Source organism: Rhinatrema bivittatum, chromosome 1 (genome assembly GCF_901001135.1).
Source record: "Rhinatrema bivittatum chromosome 1, aRhiBiv1.1, whole genome shotgun sequence".
NCBI lineage: Eukaryota > Metazoa > Chordata > Amphibia > Gymnophiona > Rhinatrematidae > Rhinatrema > Rhinatrema bivittatum.
This window is the reverse complement of record NC_042615.1, coordinates 547,961,806-547,983,509: the sequence shown is the minus strand read 5'-3', so window position 1 is coordinate 547,983,509 and position 21,704 is coordinate 547,961,806. Positions and strand designations below refer to the sequence as shown.

At 43.6% G+C, this 21,704-nt stretch overlaps 1 protein-coding gene and 1 long non-coding RNA gene across 2 annotated transcripts in view; one reads left to right on the top strand and one right to left on the bottom strand.

The window, feature by feature from the left end:
* The first annotated feature begins 2,454 nt into the window (after nt 1-2,454).
* On the top strand, nt 2,455-10,328 carry LOC115098988. The gene is made up of 3 exons (XR_003858659.1): nt 2,455-2,517; nt 3,018-3,105; nt 10,166-10,328. It is a non-coding gene; the product is annotated as an uncharacterized LOC115098988 (long non-coding RNA).
* Nucleotides 10,329-10,418: 90 nt separating this feature from the next.
* PCSK5 (proprotein convertase subtilisin/kexin type 5) overlaps nt 10,419-21,704 on the bottom strand; it is an 893,215-nt gene continuing 881,929 nt past the window's right edge. The window contains exons 36-37 of the mRNA XM_029616187.1: nt 18,975-19,158; nt 10,419-13,224 (exon numbers count right to left, since the gene is read on the bottom strand). Coding sequence (XP_029472047.1) covers nt 12,815-13,224; nt 18,975-19,158 — 594 coding nt within the window. The 3' untranslated portion in view covers nt 10,419-12,814. The remainder of the gene's footprint in view (nt 13,225-18,974; nt 19,159-21,704) is intronic.

Sequence of the window (21,704 nt, the reverse complement as noted above, 5' to 3'; positions counted from 1 at the left end):
TCCCTGCATTATTTCAAATCTCATTGCTGTCTTGACCAGCAAGTTGCTTTGGATGCGGCGATGGGCAGGGCCATACTCCACTCAGTGACCATGTAAAGAAACTGTTCGCAGAACTGATGGACCAGATTGAATGCAGAATGTCATAGTCAGCTTTTAGCTGGGGACTCCCAGACAGCATGGCTAATTCAGCCTGCTTATCTGTGGGAGAAAAAAGCAAGTTTGGTTACTATAAATGGTGTTCTCCCAGGACAAGAAGGATGGTAGCCCTCACAGATGGGTGACATCATCAGATGGAGCCCCGTCACAGTACATTTTTGTCAAAGTTTCTAGAACTTTGACTGACACACTAAGCATGCCTAGCATGCCACCAACCCTGAGGTCTCAGTGGCACCAAGCCCCTCATGAACTTTCTGCAGTGGTCCAGATAACTGAACCACTCCAGCTCTCCCTCGCCTGGTAGGCACAGGAATCCAACCTAAGCAAGGGACTTCCTTTTCAGCCCTCGGCTGCTCAGATGATCTTAACCACGGATGCCTCTAACCTAACCTAGGCTAGGGGGCCCATGTCAACGGCCTCCACAAGCAATGGATGTGGTCGAAACCGAGGTGAGCTGCCAGATAAACTTCCTGAAACTCTGGACAATGTGGTATGCACTCTATGCATTCTAGGTCTGCCTGTCCAACAAGGTCCTCTTGATCCAGACGGACAACCAAGTGGCCCATGTGGTACATGAATAAACAGGGGGGGCATAGGCTCTTGACAAGAGGCAGTACAGCTTTGGGCCTGGGCCCTGTCTCGTTCCATGTTCCTGCAGGCCATCTACCTGGCAGGGACCAAGAATGTGGTGGCAGACTGCCTCAGTCGGACATGCCACCCCCACAAGTGGTCCCTAAACCCCTCGATGACGGACAGGTTTTTCCACCGGTGGGGTCAGCCGGATGTGGATCTCTTCACATCCTCGCAGAACCACAAGGTGGACCGCTTCTGCTCCCTGCATAGGGAAGGACAGAGACCAGCCATGGATGCCTTTGCCCACTCCTGGAGTGCAGGTCACCTGTATGCTTATCCTCCAATTCTGCTAACAGGCAAGACTCTAGTGAAGCTACAACAGGACTGAGGCTCCATGATCCTCATAGCCCCACATTGGCCACGTCAGGTCTGGTTTCCGATACTCCGTGACCTGTCTGTCCAGGAGCCCATTCGCCTGGGCACCTCGCCCGATCTCATCACGCAGGATCTGAGCAGGCTACACCACCCGAACCTCTGGTTGTTGTGCCTAACAGCCTGAATGTTGAAAGGCTAGTACTACAGTCCCTCGACCTTTCGGATAATGTCTCGCAAGTCCTGTTAGCTTTGCGTAAGCTTTCCACGCAGAAGTCTTACCAAGCAAAGTGGAGGTGATTCTCGCCCTTGTGTACGGAGGAGGATCTGGACCCTTTCACTTGCCCCACTCCTAGGCTTTTGGACTACCTCTGGCACCTTTCGGAATCTGGTCTTCAGACTACCTCAATCCGGGTGCATCTGAGTGCCATGAGCGCCTACCACCAGGGAGTGGGTGACACTCCAGTCTCGGTGCAGCCCTTAGTTGGGCGCTTCATGAGGGGCTTACTTCACTGAAGCCTCCACTACGTCCTGCTGTTGTGACCTGGGACCTCAACATAGTGCTGGTGTGGCTCGTGCAGCCTCCATTTGAGCCCCTGTGAGTTTAAAACACCTCACCTGGAAAGTCATCTTCCTAGTAGCGGTTACTTCTTTTGTAAAACATCGTATGAATGAAACACATCCGATTCAGAGAGTGAGCTAGTAATTTGGTCAATGGCACATAAAAAACCAACTATAAATAAAAAATGAAAACATGAAAATCATTTATAAGAAAAATTAAATATGATTTTCAAATATCACCACTTTTTTAAATATATAATTTATTATAAAAATATGTTTTTTTAAAAAACAATTAAATGAATGCAGTGGATGAAATATCTAAAATCATAAATGGAATATCATATAGCATGTTCTACCAATTTCAATGCCATTTAACAATGATTTGTAATAATACTGGATATTGCAAAATAACTTGGAATTAATCTAAATTGAAAAATAAATTTATAGCAGACTTTTCTCAAACTATATTACAACCAATACAGATCAAAGGAATACAGATAGTTGGTTTTTTACATGCCATTGACCAAATTACTAGCTCACTCTCTGAATCGGATGTGTTTCATTCATACGATGTTTTACAAAAGAACACACCCACTTAGTTGATTGGCATCTGAGGGAACGCCCACTAAATTGATTACAAATCGTTTTTTTCAAATAGTTTAAAGAATTTAATATTTTAATAGACCTTTTCCGCTTTTTAGATTGAATTTGAGTTTTGTTAGAAACTGGGATAAAATAATTTTATTAGTCTCCGGTCCCGATTTTTGGCGCCAAAATTGGCGATTTAAAATGGTGGATATCCAGCGCTGAGCTTAGCTTTAGCAGAGACCTGGAGTGATGCGCTGTTTGCAGAAGGTAAAACGTCTTTATTTACTATATTTTAGCGTTTTTTAAATAGATTTTTTAGCGATTTGAGTAATAAAGGGCATCTTTCCATGAACATAACTTTGTAGCTTTAATTAGAATTTTTTGCTGTTTTAGTACATCGCAGTGTCTTTTGCCTTTCTAGTGCACCCGAGTTTAAAATGTTAAGGAAAATATTTGGCAAGTGATCACCATGTTTTGAAAGCAAAGAGTAGTTAAAATATGTTTGTAATACTCTCAATGGCATGTTATTTGTTTGTTTACTATTATCACTATTTTTAACAAATCTAAATAATGAGTGCAGTTCATTGATATGTTTGGATGTTTGATTTATGTTAAGATATGATGTCTAAAAAGAAAGTTGTATTTATTTCATTTAGCATTGTTTTTACTTGTTTCTCTGCCATTTTACCATCAGGAATATATTAAGAATGCCTGGCAGGCATTGGGATGAGATTTCAGTTTTTAAGTTTGTCTTATATTTTCTCTAGTTATTTTAAGCATTGCTGATAATCACTGACTGTATATTGGATGAGAAATACACTACTGAGATTTTTTCACGACTGTGGAGTGTTTAAGGTAAATTTATCTTTGTACCTGCTGAGAAGTAGATATATTGTTAAATATTATTTTCTTAAGCAGGAATGGATAAAACAATTTCTGGGTATATTTGATATGTAGTTGAACTTTTGTCATCATTTTAGGAATTTACATTTTTTAATTTTAATGTTTAAGGTAAATTTATCTTTGCACCTGCTGAGAAGTAGATATATTGTTAAATATTATTTTCTTAAGCAGGAATGAATAAAACATTTTTTGGGTATGTTTGATATGTAGTTGAACTTTTGTCATCATTTTAGGAATTTACATCTTTTAAATTTTAATTAATATTTTTTATCAATATCTGAGATCTTAGTGAAGGATTAAAAAAGTTTTTATTTTTTTAATAATGACTTTTTAATATTTATAAGATCTGAAAGATGTTGCTAATTTGATTATTGTTCTTAGATATTGATGTTAATTTGTTTTTGGTTTGTAGCCCCTGAGGCAGCGGTTTTTGAACCGTGAAACTCGGCCTGAGTCGGGCAATTTGTGAACACGTCTCTGTTTTAATAAACAATTGAAAAAGATCAAGGCATCTATTTTTGTGTTTATCCTGACGGCTATCATAGATCGCCTACCTCTTTGTTTTCTTATTATAAATGTGTTACTAATGCATTTTGATGAATCTATGGGCAAGTTTGTACTCGAGGCAACAGAGGGTAAAGTGAAATGCCCAATGTCACTAGGCTACTCCCCTACTGTGAAATTGCTGATCTGTTTATTCATCTTGCCCATCCAACACCCCCAGAGAAGGTGTGCAGGAGCCAGCATCGAGGGATGATTTTGGACCATACGACCCTCATGCCAGGCATCAGCATGGAGATTAGAGCAATGAAGTTTCTAATGTTGTCAATTAGAAACCGACCAGGAATGCCCCAGATTGTTGCCTCTCAGGGGTATGATGAGTACCTCAGGTGGGGCTGATCTGACCAGTAGGTGTTGCAGAAGTAGGATAAGCTAATCCCAATGCATTCCCTTTCTGCCCAGCCATCGTACCATTACATTGTTTGGCGTTAAACACAAATGTACTCCGAGAGCACTTTTCTTAGCCTAAAACACAAATGAGTGCCCTGTGATCCACACTATCCTTCATCACCAACGAAAACCTGAAATAACACGACTTCATTAATATAAGTCAAACAGGGCGTATGTGTTGCCTACACCTGACCTCTGCTGATGGGCTAGCTTACTAGGATGTATAGTGACTAGGGGCACCTTATGACTGCCTAATATAAGTTGGGTAAGCTGGGGACCACTACCTGTCAATGCGCTGAATTGCCATACCAGGTAAACCAGACACGGCCACATTAGATGTTACACTGATTCTGAACAAATGCATCCCAAACTGCTCCACCTGCATCCCAGCCACATACAGTATGCTCCTAAGTATGGTATCTGCTGAGCAGGAGTGAGTCTGAATGCACTAAGAATTGTACACCCCCCCCCCCCCCCCCCCCCCGGTTGGCCTGAAGGGAGCTTAGAGTTTAGCATTTGTCACCAGGCATATGGCGAATCCCCACACTGCAGCCAGAGTGATTGCTGCTCCACGAGCCATTTGATTTGTCTTTGACCTCCTGCCTCTGAGTGACAGCCTACCATCATAGACTGAGACGTTCAACACATGCAAGCCAGTACTGTAGTATCTGCAACTTGCTGACGCCAATAGCTCACTCACTCTGAGTGCCCTAAAAAAATGCGATGGTGAAGGCAGCATGAAATAAAACTAATTCAAATTAGGGGTGTGCAGGGATAAAAAAAATTTGTTTTCATTTCAGTTCATTTGTGTGAGGTTTTCCCTGAAGAAATTTGGTTCGTGGAATGTGTGATTTGTTTCATTCATATAAAAAAGCAAACCAAATCAAACATTTAAAAAAAAAACAAAAACCCAACCCAAAAAAAAGAAAACAGGGCATCCCATCCTCAACACCCATCCCTCCCACCCAGAAAAAAGCCAGGGTGATGTCCCCCAGGCCCCCACGTACCTGGTCAAGTGAGGATCCTCCAGAAAGGCCTAGGCCCAGACCGAAGCGTCGGCCTTGCAAACACAAAAGACACAGTAGATTCCGATGCCTAGAACCAGAACCCAGGCCTGACGCCGTAGCCCAACCCAGATGCTGGGTCCTGACACAGAGACTGGGCCCACAGGCCAGATCCCGATACCCGGGCCCAGGACTGATTCCATAGCCTGTTCCAGAGGCCAGGGCCAATGCCAGGACCCAAGGTCTGGTCACAGGCCTGATGTTGGGTCATGACTTGCAGGCCAGATCCTGACACCTGGGGTTAGGCCAAAGTCTGGAGCATAGGCCTTGCAGCTCTGTTGATGCCATCCTCCTCTTTCTTCTTTACACTGAGGCTGTGCATTGGGGGCATGCGGAGTTAATTAACTCTGGTGCATGCACCTCAGCAGACTGTGCCATTTTGATGTTCAGCATTCTACAGCATTGCCATACATCAAAATGGGGCCATCCATTGGGGTGAATGTGCCAAACTTAATTCATTCCAGCACGATCCCAGTGCAGAGCATCAGTTTAATGAAGAAATAAGAGGATGGTGTCAATGGAGCTGTGAGACCTGGATCTGATGCTAGGCCAAGTCCCAGGCATTGGGACCTGGCCTCTTGGCCAGGCCTCAATGTTGGGCCTGGGTCCAGGCCGAGGCCCCAGCATTGGAATGTGGCCTCTGGGCCAGCACCCAGTTGAGGCCCTGACATAGGGTGGCCCAGCCTCTGAGCCGGGCCATAGCATCAGGCCTGGGCCAAGGCTCCAGCATCAGGACTTGGCCTCCAGGCCAGGCCAGAGTCCAGGTCAAGACCATGGTGTCGGAACCTAGCCTGCAGGCCTGGCCATGGTGTCAAGCTCGGGCCCTGGTCTGGGCTAACGCCTCAGCATCGGGATCTGGCCTCTGGGACGGGCTGCAGCTTTGGGCTTGGGTCCGGGATCCAGCCTAGGCCTAGGTCGAGTCCCAGGTGTTGGGACCTGGCCTTCATGTCGGGCCCTGGCATTGGGCCTGGGCCAATGCCCAGGCATTGGGGACACAGCCTGGCTCTCGGATACCAGGTGGATCAAGTGAGTGACTGATCGGGGGTCTCAGCCGAATCCCCAGCATCACCCCAGGCTTAAGCCAAGACTTCAGTGTTGTGCTCAGACATAGGCTGCAGCTCCTGCTTTGGGCCCTGACCTATGCCTTAGGCGAGGCTCTGGCCTCGGGCATAGGCCTAGGCCCAATGTATTCATTTTAAATGAATGCAATGAATAAGGTTTGTTTCATTCGGGGGGCCAGGACTCTTTTGACAGCAAAGTCCTTAACCAGGTTGGGCCAATTCTATGCCCCTGCAAAGAAAGTAAAGCCAACCAGGTTAGCCTGCACCGTGCCCCAGGAAGTTTCATCTTGCTGGGCCTGCACCACATATTGCACTATCCAGAGAGATGGCATGGGGTCCTGCAGCCAGTCTGAGGCACCCAGAAATTGCAGGACTGCATTGTAGCCTCTCACATAAGATCGCCAGGTGGATGGTGCGATGGACTGGCAGAGCATCTCGTGTGTCTTTGCTCCAAAGAGCCAAAGATATTTTGGCACAGTCATTCCCGACTCTTCAGTGTGGTGGTATCCTCTGGAACTCTTCCCACTTCCCATTGCGCAACCCGTTAATGTGCCTTGCTTGCGCTACCATATTTAACTACAAACACCTTAAGATCATCTCCCTCAACAGTTCAGATACAGGAGCACACCAGAATACTACTCTTTTGTTGGGTAAAGTTTGCCTCAAATATGCAGCAATACCACGACTGGGAACAATTCCAGGAAGGTGATATTCAATATGACACCCAACCGAGTCCATTCCATTGGCCATGTTTCTGCGCCCTAGGATCTTTGTCAATATATGCCAAACCCTACACCCCCTGAGGTGTCTGAGAACAGTTGTAGGTCCACACTGGACACAGGTGGGGTCAACCAGATCACTGTGCCATGAAAGTTGGCCAGGAATCGTTCCCACATCCCCAAACCCTTACCCTTGAGTGCATTACCCTATGATGCCTCTTCCTAACTGCCACGGATGACAGGTTCAGTCTGCCCATAGAGATGACCCTGCATGCAAATACCAAACTCCCGATAAGGGACTGTGCAGATGCCAGGGTAATCTTGTGACATTGGCCCATGCTGTGGACCAGCGAGGACAGCTTCTGAAGTTTGTCAGCAGGGAATCTAGACACCATCAGTGTGGAGTCTAATTCGATGCAGAGAAATGTCAAAACTGTGGTCTAGCTTGACAATGGCAAATGGGACTCCAAGGGTGCACACCAGACTTTGAAAGCTTTTGAAGAGCACTGAGCACATGCCAGAGCGGTGAGGGCTGATGAACAGAAAGTCATCCAAGTAGTGGACTATGCTCATCAAGTTCATGCACAGAGAGACAGCTCCAAATGCAGGAAGGTGCTGAAAACCTTGAAATAAGCACATGAAATGGAGCAGCCCATCAGCATGCATTTATCAAAATAGCTTGCACCAACAAACAAAAAATCCTAGCAAAGGATGTACGGGGAGAAGCCAGAAGGCAGAGTCTATATCCACCTTTGCTATGAGGGCCCCTTCTCCGCATTCCCTAAGAAGGTTAAATGCATTGACAAACGATGCGTACTGCACCATTCATGACTCCTGAGGGATGAAATTATTAAAAGATCTGCTGACAGGGTAAGGAAAGGTTGTGGATCAACCTAAACTTACCCAGCTCTTTCTTTGGCACCACCATGCCCGGAAACGGTACTGTTATCCTACCTAGGCTCAGCTCAGCTGTCCATATTTCCCTAATTACAGGAGCAAACCAGGTCGCAGAAGGTGCATTTCTGTATGGGGTAGTGACTGAAGAACCCTGGTAGGGATTCAAATGTCCTCATTGAAGCCACCCAGCAGTGCAGTGGGGGCACACTGGTTCAGATAAGACCTTAAGCTCCTCTTCAGCACGGACCACTGCACTGGAGCTGGAGCCCTATCAAAGGCGTTACTTACTTACCTCTTCTGCTGTAACCCTTTCTGGGGCATTTGGTGGCTGGGTGACCAGCGGTGCAAGTGGTACAGATATGCTTGAACTTGCAGTCCTATGTCAAACAGGCCCCTTTGTTGTATCTCTAGCAATGCCTCAGAAGTATTGGTCCCTGAACTCCCCTGACCTTGTGTATTACTTTGGCCTTGAAATGGCCAGCTGCTTACAGATGTATCTGATTTCCTTCCAGTCATGTTGGTGAGCCACAACTCTGTGGTAGGAGCCCTATGACATGCTCAGAGTGTCAGCCATTCTTTCCCTGAACCTCTTGTCATAGCTGAGCCAGGCAAATTCCTTGTACTCTGAATAGGCCCTGACAATAGTGTTCAAATAGGACCACATAACCATATGCTGTGCCATTCGAGCGAAGGAACAAACCCAATTATTGATGTCTGTCAGCCCGCCCCCAGGTTTGAAGCCCCCAATGGGGCCACCACTGGACACCCTGGCCCTTCCTGGGACCTCTCTGTACTGCCACGATTTGGCTCCACCCCTTTTCTGCCTCCCTCATGCTCCCAGCGCCATGACGCTGCTGTGCCACTGCCGCCATGCCAAGAGCACGAGAGAGATCTGGGACTGCAGTCCTGAAGCCCCAAGTCACGTCTCCACAGATAGGTATTTGACTTGGACCCCCCACCACCACCACCACCTCCAGCACGGCGCCAAGTTATAGGCAGCGTCCATGCACTGGACCCAGCGCCACATTTGTATATCAATGCATAGAACGCGCATACTTTTCCTACCTATATTTTATGTGCAAAAATAAATGTATGTTGGGATTTACACATGTAAATCTGTGTATTTTCAAACATGCATGCATCAAGAAAATTACCAGTTACTAGTTAGCCTACCAGTTCACCCAGTCCTTCTCCAGGTCATTGAGACCCTCCTGATTCTTCACCATGAACTCCACCTAATTCACCCAGACTTCCCACCCAGTCAGTACTACACCATAAACACAATTAATATCACGCCAGATTATTAGGAAGTATAAAATTAAAGGAGTAAGATGGCAAATCTATGTATGTGTCTTTCAAAATATCAACTTGCACTCATAAATGGTGGCCCCCACCTTGGAATGCCCCTAGACCGCCCCTTTTTAAAGCATGTATGAGTACATGCAAAAGTGAAAATATGCACATATTTTCAACTTTCATAAAATATGGAATAAGCAAGGCTACTTAGACATGTAGGGGCGGATTTTCAGAGCCCTGCTCGCGTAAATCCGCCCAAAACCGGGCGGATTTACGCGAGCAGGGCCCTGCGCGCTGGTAGGCCTATTTTACATAGGCCTACCAGCGCGCGCAGAGCCCCGGGACTCGCGTAAGTCCCGGGGTTTTCGGAGGGGGCGTGTCGGGGGGGGCGTGTCGGGGCGGGCCCGAACCGTGCGGCGTTTTCGGGGCGTGTCGAGAGTGTCCCGGGGGCGGGCCCGGGGGGCGTGGCCGCGCCCTCCGGACCCGCCCCCAGGTCGCGTCCCGGCGCGCAGGAGGCCCGCTGACGCGTGGGGATTTACGCCTCCCTCCGGGAGGCGTAAATCCCCCGACAAAGGTAAGGGGGGGGGTTTAGACAGGGCCGGGCGGGTGGGTTAGGTAGGGGAAGGGAGGGGAAGGTGAGGGGAGGGCAAAGGAAAGTTCCCTCCGAGGCCGCTCCGATTTCGGAGCGGCCTTGGAGGGAACGGGGGTAGGCTGCGCGGCTCGGCGCGCGCTGGCTATACAAAATCCATAGCCTTGCGCGCACCGATCCAGGTTTTTAGCAGATACGCGCGGCTCCGCGCGTATCTACTAAAATCCAGCGTACTTTTGTTTGCGCCTGGAGCGCAAACAAAAGTAGGCTATTCGCGCTCCTTTTAAAATCCGCCCCGTACTGTATATGCTAATTTTTTCGAGCATAACATTTTCAAAATTCACCCCATGTCTTTTGTCAAATATCACATTACAATACTATCAAAATACCTAAAAGACCAAAATCAAAAGCTAAGGATTTTTATTTTTATTTCAGGTTGTGAGACCATCCCATTAATGAACTGGGGGAGACGATATCAGGAAGCACCTCTGACTTGAAAAGAGAAACTGAATTGTTATGCTATATTTGCAGTAAATTATATAATTGCCTTTTTTGTACCAACCTAGATTGTGCTATATTAATGAAGAACCAACAGTCATCCTGTATTCTTTCCTTATTTTATTTTGCAATTGTTTTTCAGTTTTAACATCAGAAGCCCAGTATGAAGACTTTTATGTTCTAGATAGCGGAGGAAAAAAACCTTTGCTCTCTTTTTTTTTTTTTTCTGTGTTTACTCTCTACAATCCTTGAAAGTATTTTTCTAACAAATACATGGCAGATATTTTTCATAGTTTACCATTAACAGGCCAAAGATGTCCTTCTAGATAAATCTAAGTGACGTCAGTGTACAATGCAACATTACATAAAACTCAGTCATTAAAAGCAAAATTAATCAAGTCTTACCAGGCATATGTACTATAGTTGATATAAGCTTTTTTTTTTTTTGCTTTACATCAACAGTGGATGATAATGCCATGTCTCTGGAAGATGAGTCACCGTGAGCCTCAATGCACATTAGTTTCTGTGCATCATGTACAAGTTAAGAGTCTGAAAAAAATACAGACTGTACACTATATTGCCCGAGGACAATGCCATTACAATGAGTACTGACCACAACCAAGGCAAAAGCCTGATACAACAGTAAGGAGGTCATCTTTGGAATGGAAACATTGAGACTATGGGATTACAAGTATGGGGATAAGAGACTGTGGCATTACTGGTATGGGGATATGAAAACCTACATTACTAGTGCGGGTCCTTTGTCTAAAAGGGAAATGTTTCAGCCATTTATAATACAGTGATCACTTATCAGTCAGTTCTCCCTCTCTTGGGAAATCTCTTTATATAGTCTTAAAATCCAACAGATGTGCTTATTTGCCATATATTCATGCTGTTGCTGCTTTGCTTTCACAAATGAATTTCACTTCATTATCTTCCTACTATCCTATACCTGCCAATTAACAGTTGTGATTTGGTTTAAATAGATTAAAAAACACTTTGCTTCACACATACATATATAGATATATACCGCCAGGAAAACATAGATATATACACATAAGTATGAAGAAACACACACAGTCTGCATAGTATTGATCTTTAGTACTAATGTATAAACAAAGTTTAATGTTCATTTTTCTCATGGCTAGCTACACTATCATATTTCTATATTTCTAAAATCTTTCTGAAATGGTTGTATTCCCTATAGATTGCAATGCTCTGTAAGTTGAAAGCTTGCTTTCTTTTATACTCAGAGTGCCATTTCCTTTCCGATAGATAACTATAAACAAATAGAGAAAACACTTTCTAAAATGGCTCTGGTTCAAAAGAACATAAGCTATTTTGATAAATAATTAGAAAACAATTCATTATCCCGATTCTTGCCCAAGGGGTTCATGATGTGATGTAATCTTGTGTAGGGCCCTATCTAATGTTCTCACTCTTAGATCCCTGGCAAAGCACTGTGCAGTTCAAACATGACAAAGAAATCTGGGGAGGTTAGCCAGGCATATTGCATTCTGCTGAGTTTGTCCTTTCCTTCTGCTCCAGAGAATTAAAGTTCAATCATCTGCTACTGTTCTTACTCAGGGAATTACTACTACTGGATGCCCCTCTAGCAACTACATTGTATTAGTCTTTTAGAGGCCGAGGGTAAGTTTCAAAGGGACTTCTGCATATAAAACAGTTTTACCCGCAGAAGTATCCTTTTACAAATGTGCCCGTCCGATATGTGGGTAAACTTATGCGCCTATGCCAGGTTCACGTGCAAGTTTACCGGAACCGAGCGCAAAGCGTTCCTGGGGGCAAAGCTGGGGGTGGGGGTTTGGACTTCATGCAGGCTTTGTACAATTCTACTGTATGCAGGGACATTTTCAGGAATTTTTTTGTGCGCAACAAAAAGCAGGTGCGCAACAAAAAGCAGGTGTAACTCGAGTGGGGCAGATTTGGTGGGATAATTTTCAAAGTGGAAGTATGCGTGCGTGCGAGCTTGCTTGGAAAACTGGGGACGACTCCTGCACGCATCTGCTGCATAGGTTATGCGGGATATTTGAAAACTACCCTCTTAATATCCCGAAGGAGGCTGAGAGAAGACGACTTTTCACTCACCCTTAGCTGCATTTTTCAGAGAGAATCAGCAGGACAGTCATTCTGAACATAAGTTATGACGATGAATTATCACTGAATTGTTGGAATCTGTATGCTCAGTAACTTGATATGTAGCCTGGTCTGTCAGGAATTCTGGCATAGGCATTTTATCTGGGAACACACTGATGGAAGAGCAAAAAGCTTTTTGACCCTGTAGCAGTCATGCATTTTGTGTGACACTGGGAAAACCTCTAGCTTAAAAAAAAAAATCCAATTTCATCATTTTAAATCCTATTGTAATTACACAGAACTTCCTTTCTACTTTTTTCTTCTACTCACCCTAGTATTTACCGATCTCTTATGTGAGAAAAAAAATGTTCAGTTTAGCTAGCCTACGTACAAAGAATAACAAATAATGTTAGAATCTCTTCTATCAAGCCGTGATTTGATTTAACATGAAAGCGCAAAAAAAGCCCCTATAATATCTATTGCAACTAAAAATCATCTAAATGAGTAGCTTTCATCATCATATTCTAATTCATCATCCTCCTCATCTTCCAAAAGTCCATATTTAAATTTACGATAGACCGTGCCATCTTGGCCCATATAGACAATATCATCATCATCCTCCTCTTCTTCCTCCTCCTCCCGATCATGGTACTCAATGACTTGGTCCTGCTGGAAGCTCGTGCGTTCTCGACTGGCCTTGTAGGAAGGCAAAACCTTTGCTTGGTCTGGCAATTTCTCATATCCAACATTGCTGATGGACTTTGGTTTGGATCGGGACCTTTTCCAGAAGAACATGGTGGCGCCAATGCTGAGGATCAGTAAGATGGACGTAGCAATGAATAAAGCTGTTTTCCCTTTGTTTTCAGAAGGTAAGTGTAGTCCAGTCCTTAAGAGGCACTCATCTGTCACACAAAAAACATGCAGTTGGCTTATTTTATTTCTTTGTTCATCACGCCTGAATTGAACATATACTTTTGATCGATATAGTTTTAGGCCTATGCCATGCTTTCTACCAAATGAAATCATAAGAGTATATGGTTTCCTTTTTTTTTTTTTTTTTTTTTTTTTAAAGCTCTTTTCACTAATCTCTCATTATAGTGGGGGAGCATAGCTGGAAATGTTCTTATGTTTCATTATGTTTTTGTTTGTTTTTTTAAATTGTTTTATGTTTTTTTATTGGGGTTTTTTTAGCGCATTACAATTTGTTAGTTGACATAAAAACCCATTGTATACACACATAATCACTCATGTATGTGCATATTTAATTTAGTGCATACTAAACAAAACATATGACAGCACATCCCTACATTACAGCCATCAGGAGAATGGCCTGATACCATACAAACTGTGATTGCATAGTATTGTACAGTGGACAGTTTTCCAGCATGACAGTCTAGCAATGGTTTCTTATCAGTGAAAATTGAAATTGGAATTACTACTCAAACACAGGGTCCTGCAATTTCAGTTCTTGAGGGCCACAAATTCATTTGGGTTTTGAGATTATTTATCTACCATGAATATTCATCAAATATACTTGTGCATGCTTGATCCGAGAATCAGGTAATTTTTACATTTTGGTTATTCTGAAAACCAGGCGATCTATATTCAGACACAGTCTAGATAGCAAAGTTAGCTGGATAAAGTTATCCAGCTAACTTTGGAGGTATATTCAATAGTGCTGCTGCTGCTGCACTATTGAATATAGCTGGCTAACTTAAGGACAGCTCTTTAGCCCAACCAGACTTAGCTAAGTCATCCAGCTAACTCTGAATATCAGTTAGCTGGTTAATTTAGCTGGCTAACTCAACTACTCCTGGTTATGCCCCAGAATTCCCCTAACTTATCTGGCTAAATTCTAGCCACCTAACTTATTAGCTGGCTAGAATTTAGCCGGATATGCGCCCAACTAATCATTTAGCCAACTAACTTCTGATTTAGATAGCTAAATGCTTTTGAATATAGACCTCCAGATGTTTGTGATTCTCAAGGACCAGCATGGAAGAGCTGTGCCCCAGTAGAATGAGTGAAACAGTATTCCTGCATTCAAAATAGCTAGTAGTAACTGGATTTACTGCTCATTCTTCAGGTGTGCTGTAAAGGGATATAGGCAACACAGAAAGAACAATGGCAACATATATTATTTCAAAATAAACATCTGCTTCTGTGGCTTATATTATCAGTAATCCCCTCTTGCCATGACATGACTATAGGGTTGTTCATGAACTAATCCAATTTAAATATGGTTGAACCATTTCAATTATTTGTAGAAGCAATCAAACCATCCTAATACCCTTAGGCCTCATTATAATGCCATCTTAAGAACTCTGTTTAGAGGATTCACAAGGGGTATTGTTACTGCCAGGAATTCCAAGATTTAATATATAACCAGTGGCTGAGCAAGCACAGCCTTGCACCAACTGCTGACACCACACTTATAGAATCCCCTTATATCTAATAGTTTAAGATATTTTTTTTTTAGTAATCCTTCAGATGGATTTGTGTTAGGAAACTGAAAAAATATAATATATACAATAATATTTATATTATATTTTTCAAAGCAAAAAATGGAATAAATATTGTAAAAAGGAAACCATTGCATGAAAAATAATTTTGTAGCAATAAGTCAAAAGAGTAAACACTTTTTTGCCTTTTGGAGAAAACTTGGGGGTAGATTTTAAAAGGTGCATGTGCGCTTCCCGGCACGCACACATGGACGCGGCAATTTTATAACATGCGCGTGCCGGCGTGCGCATGCTATAAAATCCACTGGCCGCGCACACATGCGGGCCTCCCAGTCCGCTCCTACCTTTCATTGTTGTCAAAAAAAAATAATAATCCCAAAAATTTGGTTGTAAAAGTAACTTGCATGCGAAGGCCAACTGCCAGCGGGCACTTACCCAGCACAGCGGCAAATGGCCCCTATACTGACCGCCTCCAGCACTGCCCACCCCTCCACGCCCCCCGGACCGCCCCTTTCCTTGGGGCCGGCACTTCTGGGTGTAATGGGGGTTACGCGCGTGGCTGGGCCCCTTTGAAAATGCTCGCAGCGTGTGCAAGGCCCAGCCACGTGCATAACTATTTTTTTTTACACGCGTGGCCGTTTAAAAATTCGGCCGTTGGTGAAAAGACAGTCTTCTTTCACAACCAAATTTACTGGGATTATTATTATTTTTTTTTTTTTGACAAAATAAGAAAAAAAAAAATCCAGCAACCTTTTTACTTCATTCTCCCTGTTCCTCCCAACAGACATGCACTTTTTTTTCATTTACACTACTAAAATGCTGCACATCTGCTGATTTTGAAATTCTCTGACTCTTGTGAAACAAATTCTCCCATTGACAACTATGGTAAATGCAATACTTTTGCAAACTATTTGTAAACTGAAAATTGTATTTTGTCTGTGACCTTCAGTGCAGAGCCCTCCTCTGCCTACGCCTTTTCCCATACTGGGGATTCTCTGACAGATATTGCAAAAGCTTAATGAACCAGACTGTATCATTCTTTGCTGTCAACCAAATATCATTAGAGAACACCAAAACTCATTTCGCTTAGTGCCAGAAACCAGAATTGAAAAACTGCTTTTACCACCATATTTGCCAAACAGATCTTTCATTGGTAAAACCACTTATGATTACATTATTCTATTTGCATTTTAGACCCACTGCACTCATACGAGTATGGGACCTCCAGTTTCTGGTTTTCTTCTTTCACAATCATACTATTATGGGGCAATAATATAGTTAGAGTAGGGCTTCCCAAACCTGTCCTAGTGAGCCCCATCACCAGCTGGGATTTCAGGATATCCACAATGAATATGCATGACATATATTTGCATATATCGGAGACCCAGTATATACACATTTATCTCATGTGTATCCATTGAAGATATCCTGAAAAACTGACAGACTGTGGGATTGCCAGGATAAATTTGGGAAGCCCTTTGTTAAAGAGATAAGTGACAAGTATTTTGCTGTGATACTTACTATGAACCACGGGCTGTGCTAAGCTGCAACTTGTAGTACCAGATCTCATTACAGTGAAGCAACAATTTGGTTTTTATTCTGTTTATGTAGAATTTTATTCCAAAGCATTTTGCAAGTAATTTATGATGCAAGACTAATCAAGATGCAGCCCCTGTGTGCCACAGAAACAACTGCAAAGTGTAATCTGCAGAGAGTGTATTGTAGTTACCGGTAATGTTATTTCCCACTATGGGAAGTCCTAGAGAGTGCAAAAGGGCAGGGAAGGTTCCAACTAGGTGGTTCTGAATCTCTTGACAGGCAGACTAGTTCAGCTCCTAGGGGCTGCTTTTGAAAAGGAAATATAACCCCTGCTCAGACCCAGAGCAGGGTCTCCTTCGATAATCACCATGTGAAGGAAAGGCCTCAGCTGGAATCCTCTCTCCAGGGGCTTCAAGGGGAAGAGAGGACAGAGTTTGCAGAGACACCTTCAACAGTGTCTCAGGGAGCCTATGGGAAACAATTAAAAATTGGATTTAAGAATCACAAGTACTAGAAAGGAAAGGAACTGTGAACAGACCAATTGGGACCAGAAAAAGACAAACCTCTGCCCGGATGGATCCTGGAAGCGGGGTTGAAAGTCTCCCCCTTTTCCTCCTGCAACAAGGGGAAGTGAGTAGCTTGCAGCCATCCCAGATCTAAAGTGAATGCATTGAGATTTGCTGAGTTTGAGGAGGGAATTTGAACAGTGGGGCCCAGTACAGGCTGAAGAGTGGTGTATATAGACCATAACATAACATAACATAGGTTGTCTGAGGTGTCTGGGAGGCTGAGAGAAAAGTCTTACTGGATCTGCTGTGAAGCTGAAAGCTGTACTCTTTCTATAGTAACTGAAGATATGTTAATAAACCATCTTTTCTTTTTTGGAGCACAGTTTTGGATGTGGACAGTGGGTTTTTAAAATGCTTATGAGTGTGCTCTGTACTCAGTTTAACCTTGCAGTATACCTACCCCCAGCCCATTACCCCAACTGAGATTAATTTCCTCACTTTGGGAGAATGACCCCAAGCTCCTGGAAGCAGAGAAGGTGACCCCCAATGAACAGGGGGGTCACAAGAAGAAAGGGACAAAGGCTAATTTGAGAAGCCAATGGAAGATAAGTAGGTTTTAAGTAGAAATTTAAATCCATAGCTGGTACAGCATTGCAATATTATTTATTGTTTCTATTATCTTTATTAAGGGTTTTCAAATTACTTCCCAGCCAAACTGAAAAATGACAATCTCTTAATGCTAGCAAAGAGGGCGCGTTTCAAAGGGGTTTAGGGGTTCCTTTTGAAAATTTACTAGGCCCGAGTGCCTTCAGTTAGGCTCCTAAAACGTGGGTGGCTATGGGGGCAGAGTTAGGGTAGTGAAACGATGTTAGGTGCTTATCTCCAATTTTCAGCAGTAGGCACTCAACTTAAGAGCTTAAGTCTAGGCAAATGAACAGCAGAACTAAATTTAGGGTCAGAAGGTTTTGCCCCTAAATTTAGCTGCATTTTCAGCTGCTAATTTCAGCACCTAAATCTGAATGAATATGGGTGCCTAATTTATGTGCTTAAAGTCAGGAGCTCAGATTTTTTTTTTTTTTAAATGAATATCAGTTTCATAGTGTAGAAGGTGTGAGAATGGAAGGCAGTGTGCTTGCCACGGTGTTTATTCCTTGTTTAGAAGAAGCTGGGAGGATACAGCATTTCAGCAGAAAAAAAAATGTATCCCACCACTGATATAAGGAAATTGAAGTTTATTAAGAAGGAAGTTTCTGAATCACATAGAGACAGCCTTTAGAAAAAGATTTCTAAAAATAATTGAGCAAACTGAGCATTTCCACCATTCAAGCTCTCCTTGGTCATTTGATTTTACAGTTTTATAAATGGGGAATTTTAGGACAAGGTGATCCACCCCTGGTTTTGCCCTTATTGGATTAGGGCCTTAATTACATGAGTAAAACTCGCAGAAACATCTGAAAACGCTTGCCAATTTATGAGACAGGAATTTTGCAGACTTGAGACTTCAGAGAAATGTAGTCATAAATGTTGCCTGCTAATGCTCATGGTTTATTATAAGATTAAAACATTAGCTCCGAATGTCCCCTATGCCTCTCTTTTACCATAGCCCTCCCCCCCATACACACACACACATAAAAATAGCATAGCAGTTTTAGACAGAGACGATATCTATCTTAGAAAAACAAATATTGAATGTTGCAAGCCTCTCGATCTACTAAGCCTCTCTTTGTTTCCTGAATTTCTACCAGTGCACCTGTTTGTTAAGAGTAATATTCAAGTAACTGAGTCTTTCAAACAGAATTAAAAAATTGCTGTAGATTTACTGTACTTGGTTCTGTACACATTGTCTTGTGTTTCAAATCTATACATAACGGAAAAAGTGGAGCAGCTTACTCTAAGCAGAGCTGCCACCTCTCCTTCTCTACCAGGGAGGTTATTTGTTGCTCAGCCCATTTTTCTACTGTTCCCATCTGCATCATTTCCTATTTGCCATTACCAGTCCGTTTCGATCACAGATTAAGACCGCTCCCTCTTTTTTCTCTCATCACATCTCCTACTTACGAGGTTTAAAATGTGGGTGCGCACGATTCCCAGCATCCTCAGTAGCCATCTACTAAAGGAAGCTGCCAAAAACTTTAGCCCTACCTAGAGTTTCAGTGCAGTCACAGCACTCAGAGGAATCCAGGGGGTCCGTGCCACAGCACTGCACGCAGCGGCTCTCCTCCATGTACAGCAACCAATTAGCTGGGCAGGCCGTACAGTTCTGAGGTCCGGCCCCTTTGCACTCTACACACGAGTCATGGCATTTGTCACACTCTAGTTTAGGTTCCTGCAGGTAAAGATACAAGAGAAAGCACAAATGAAGCTCTTCTTCCTGTAATATAGCAACAAGCAGTCCAAACTCAATTGTCTTAAACTGTGTCCTAAAAGACATCTTTGGTATATTCTATACATGAACACCATTGTTGCACCTGCTTTTGCCAAAACTTCTGGTGTGAATCACTATATATATATAAAATTAGGGATGTGATGGGAAAAAAAATTTTTTTTTTCATTTTTGGAGCTCCCCCCATCCCCCAGGGTATCATTTTGTTTAATGTTTGTTTCATTTCTGCAGGTTACAGAAAGAAAATAAATATTAAGAAAAAAATGAAATGGGACCTCCCCAGGTCTACCACCCCCGAAAACACTGCCAGGGCCAGAAACCCTCCCAACTCCCACTTAGCCTGCACGTGAGCATGTCCAATGATACCGCTGGCCTGAGGCCTAGGCCTAAGCTTAGTGCCAGGACTGGGCTCGAAGGCCAGGTCCCATCACCGATGCCTCAGGCCAGGCCTGACATCGGGGAACAGACCAGAGGCTGGCTCTTGTCAACAAGGCCAAGGCTTCAATCTAGATCAAAGCTTGATACTAGGGCCCATCTGAAGATGGGGTCCCATTACTGGGGCCAAGGCCTCGGAGACAGCACTCTGCCTCCAGGTTGAGTCCCATCACCAGGGTCCAGCCCAGAGGCACAGTGCTGTCTATGAGGCCTTGACCTAGGCCCAGATCCAGAGGCTGGGGACATGGCTTCCATATGTCCTCTTCCATCCAATGACATTCTCCTCTTGGAGGATGTACTGCAGTGACTTCACTCTGGCACCTTTCTCCTGAGCAGATGGCACCATTTTGATGTACCACCATTATAAAGTATGGCAAGGTCCCCCGTGATTGGACAGACTTCGAGCCTGGGCCTAGGCCTCAGTGATGGTACCCAATTTCTGGTATTGGACCTGGGCCATGGGACTTGGCTTCCAAGCAAGCCCAATGGAACACACCCTCCAGGCCTGGCCCTAGTATTGGGCATGGTCAAAGCTGAGGCCTCAGGGATGAGACCCAGCATCCAGGCTGGACCCTTGCAAAAGAACTAGGCCTGGGGGGACCCCAGCATCTGGCCTGGACCTTGGCCAGACCTAGGCCTCAAGCTGGCTGCATCAGCAGGATCTCCCATGGGTACATGAGAGCCAGGGAGGTTCCTGGACCCTGAAATGTTTTGGGGGGCAGGGATTGGCCCAAGGGGATTTTTCCCTTTATTTTTCAAAACAAAACAAACAAAACACAAGGACATCTTGTTAAATTTTCTTTCATTTCATTGTGAAGTTGTTATAAAATGAAATAGTAAATATTTAATTTCCTATTTAATTTCAAACAAATGCACATCCCTATATAAAATACACTCTATGAAAAACCACAACATAATTTCTCAGATTTTAAGATCTCTGGTTTCAAACCTACTACTTGTGATTCTAGATGAGTTGAGCACGGGTAATGCATGGCTATTTTCATGAGCTTTCAACAGAGCCTCTGTTCTGTAAAATTCTTCAGTGCAGCTAAGGCTGCGCAGCTGGAAATATTCAACCTGCAACATTTTTCTTCATGCATCAAGATACATTTGTCTCTGTGGTGCAGAGGTTTGCTTGTGTGCGTAATTTCTGCACACCTCTGCCTTTCACAAGCTAGAAGCCCAAGTGTATAAATACTTTCCAATTAAAACAGATACAATTAATTGTGCAATACCAATCCAATGTGCATAAGAAAACAGGATGTTCTGAGGTGTTCCTTGATAATGGAAACGTTACTGTGCACTTATTAAATTAAAAAAAAAAAAAAAAAAGCTCAGCAAAAATAGAAATTGGTCAACATGCATGTTCCACCTTTGCTTATGAACAAAAAGCTAAATAAAAATTTTGAAAAACATGTTCCTTTAATAATGAAAAAATACAAAACATGGGGAAAATAATATTGTACTAAATCAAAGGGAAAATATAGATTTTAATTAGCATCCAAACATTATTTAATTAGGAACACTGTAGCTTGCCATAATCACATTTATATTTAACTATGTACAACTATTTTAATTCCATGCTATCTTGTGAAACTTTTTTGAGTACATGCAGCAAAAAAAAAAAAAAAAGTGTGGTGCAAAGTATGGGGTAGATTTTTTAAAAAAGCGCGATCGCGTACTTTTGTTCGCTCAGCAGGCGCAAACAAAAGTATGCTGGATTTTATAAGATACGCGCATAGCCATGTGTATCTTATAAAATCCTGGATCAGCGCGCGCAAGGCTGCCGATTTTGGGCAGTCTGCACGCGCCGAGCCGCGCAGCCTGCCTCCGTTCCCTCCGAGGCCGCTCCGAAATTGGAGCGGCCTCGGAGGGAACTTTCTTTCGCCCTCCCCTCACCTTCCCCTCCCTTCCTCTACCTAACCCACCCCCCCGGCCCTATCTAAACCCCCCCTTACCTTTGTCCTTTGATTTACGCCTGCTAGAAGCAGACGCAAATCTACGTGCACCAGCGGACTGCTGGCATGCCGTCATCCAACCCGGGGGCTGGTCCG